Consider the following 1,429-nt stretch of genomic DNA (forward strand, 5'->3'; position numbering starts at 1 on the left):
GAGAGCCAGTTCGATCACTCGATTGCTTACATCGAGCAGTTAAGAAAACGAATAGAAGGATTGAAACATAAGAGGAATGAAGCTTTGAGATCTGTTAACGAAAAAAGCAATACGTTGAGTTGTGGAGACGCAGCTGTAAGTACTACACCTACGCTACCGTCTACGTTGGAGGTACAGGACTTGGACGGTGGTCTGAAAGTGCTTTTGATCATCGGTTTAGAAAGAAAAATATCGTTTCTTGAAATCATTAATATTGTAGAAGAAGGAGGAGCTGAGGTGGTGAAGGGAGGGTACACCACTATAGATGATAAAGTCATTTATACCCTTCATGCTAAGGTACGAAACTATTTTTATACCCGGTGTAACATGGAATTAATGTAATGCACATAATTGATTGATTAATTAGGTTATGTAATTGTTTTTGAAGGCAAGATTTACGAGGATCGGAATAGAGGTAACAAGTGTACACCAAAAACTACAAGAGTTAATCAACTGAAGCAAGTCTAAAACCATTAACAAGTGTGCTGCAAAAACTACAAGAGTTAAGCCGGAAATCCAACCAATCTTTCTATTGGTTCACCAGTCAAATGGGTTTAAATAACAGTTGACTTCATAAATAAATTAGTAACTGAAAACGTGTAAAAAAATTAGCATAATAAACTAAAATATAATCCATTTTATCCTTTATCGTTTATGTTTGTTGTGTATAATAGAATGATATGTTTTTGTGGGCCAAAGGTGTAAGCTATGCGCTGTCGGCTTGGACCATAGGCCAACCAACAGGCCGAACAATCACTTCATCGGTCCTTCTTTGTCCCACCAACAGGTCGGACAATCACTTAATCGGTCCTTTTTTTGTTATTTGAAGTTATAAACGATGTCGTATGGGTTAGTTTATTGTAACTGTAACATGGAACGCCGCCTCACTTGAAGGTACCGTTTCATTAGGCTATATTTTGTCTGTAGAACAAGAACAAGTGTTCAGCTTTTGTTTTTCAAGGACAATTATTCACAAGCATTGTTTGTGTATTCAAGTGATTATTTTTGTTTTTTGCTTTATTTTGTTGATTTAATTCGATCCTATGGAAAACACTAACAGTGGTATCAGAACAATGCCAAATCAAAGGAAGATGGATCACAATGGGATTCAGGCAAGAGCGATAAAGGTTTTGGAATTCACAAACATGGAGGCCAGGAAGATATCACGATTGATCTTGCTAACTTGAGTTGATTGATGGATCAAATCCGTAAAACGAAAGGAATCAGGAAGCTATATCGTTTGAAGAATGCATCAGCAAATCGAATAACGAACAAAGCAAGGCAGTTTAGACTTATGCATAAAAACATATGCACCTACGCATCAGAAAGGAAGAAGGAAAACGTGACATGCAAATTCCAAAAGGTCTTCATATCCTACCAATTAATTAAG

The 1,429-nt window shown here is 36.7% G+C and overlaps 1 protein-coding gene across 1 annotated transcript; it reads left to right on the forward strand.

The window, feature by feature from the left end:
• Positions 1 to 3: 3 nt before the first annotated feature.
• LOC143610550 (transcription factor bHLH162-like) lies at positions 4 to 985 on the forward strand (the record flags this gene model as incomplete). Its single annotated transcript, XM_077085001.1, has 2 exons — positions 4 to 336; positions 428 to 985. Coding segments are annotated over 2 exons (402 nt in total), but the record flags the coding sequence as incomplete, so codon positions are not given.
• Between the last annotated feature and the right edge of the window lie 444 nt (positions 986 to 1,429).

The sequence above is a fragment of the Bidens hawaiensis genome, unplaced genomic scaffold, assembly GCF_021521415.1.
Source record: "Bidens hawaiensis isolate Kalapana, Puna unplaced genomic scaffold, B.hawaiensis_p1.1 tig00026853_1, whole genome shotgun sequence".
In the NCBI taxonomy this organism is placed as follows: Eukaryota; Viridiplantae; Streptophyta; class Magnoliopsida; order Asterales; family Asteraceae; genus Bidens; species Bidens hawaiensis.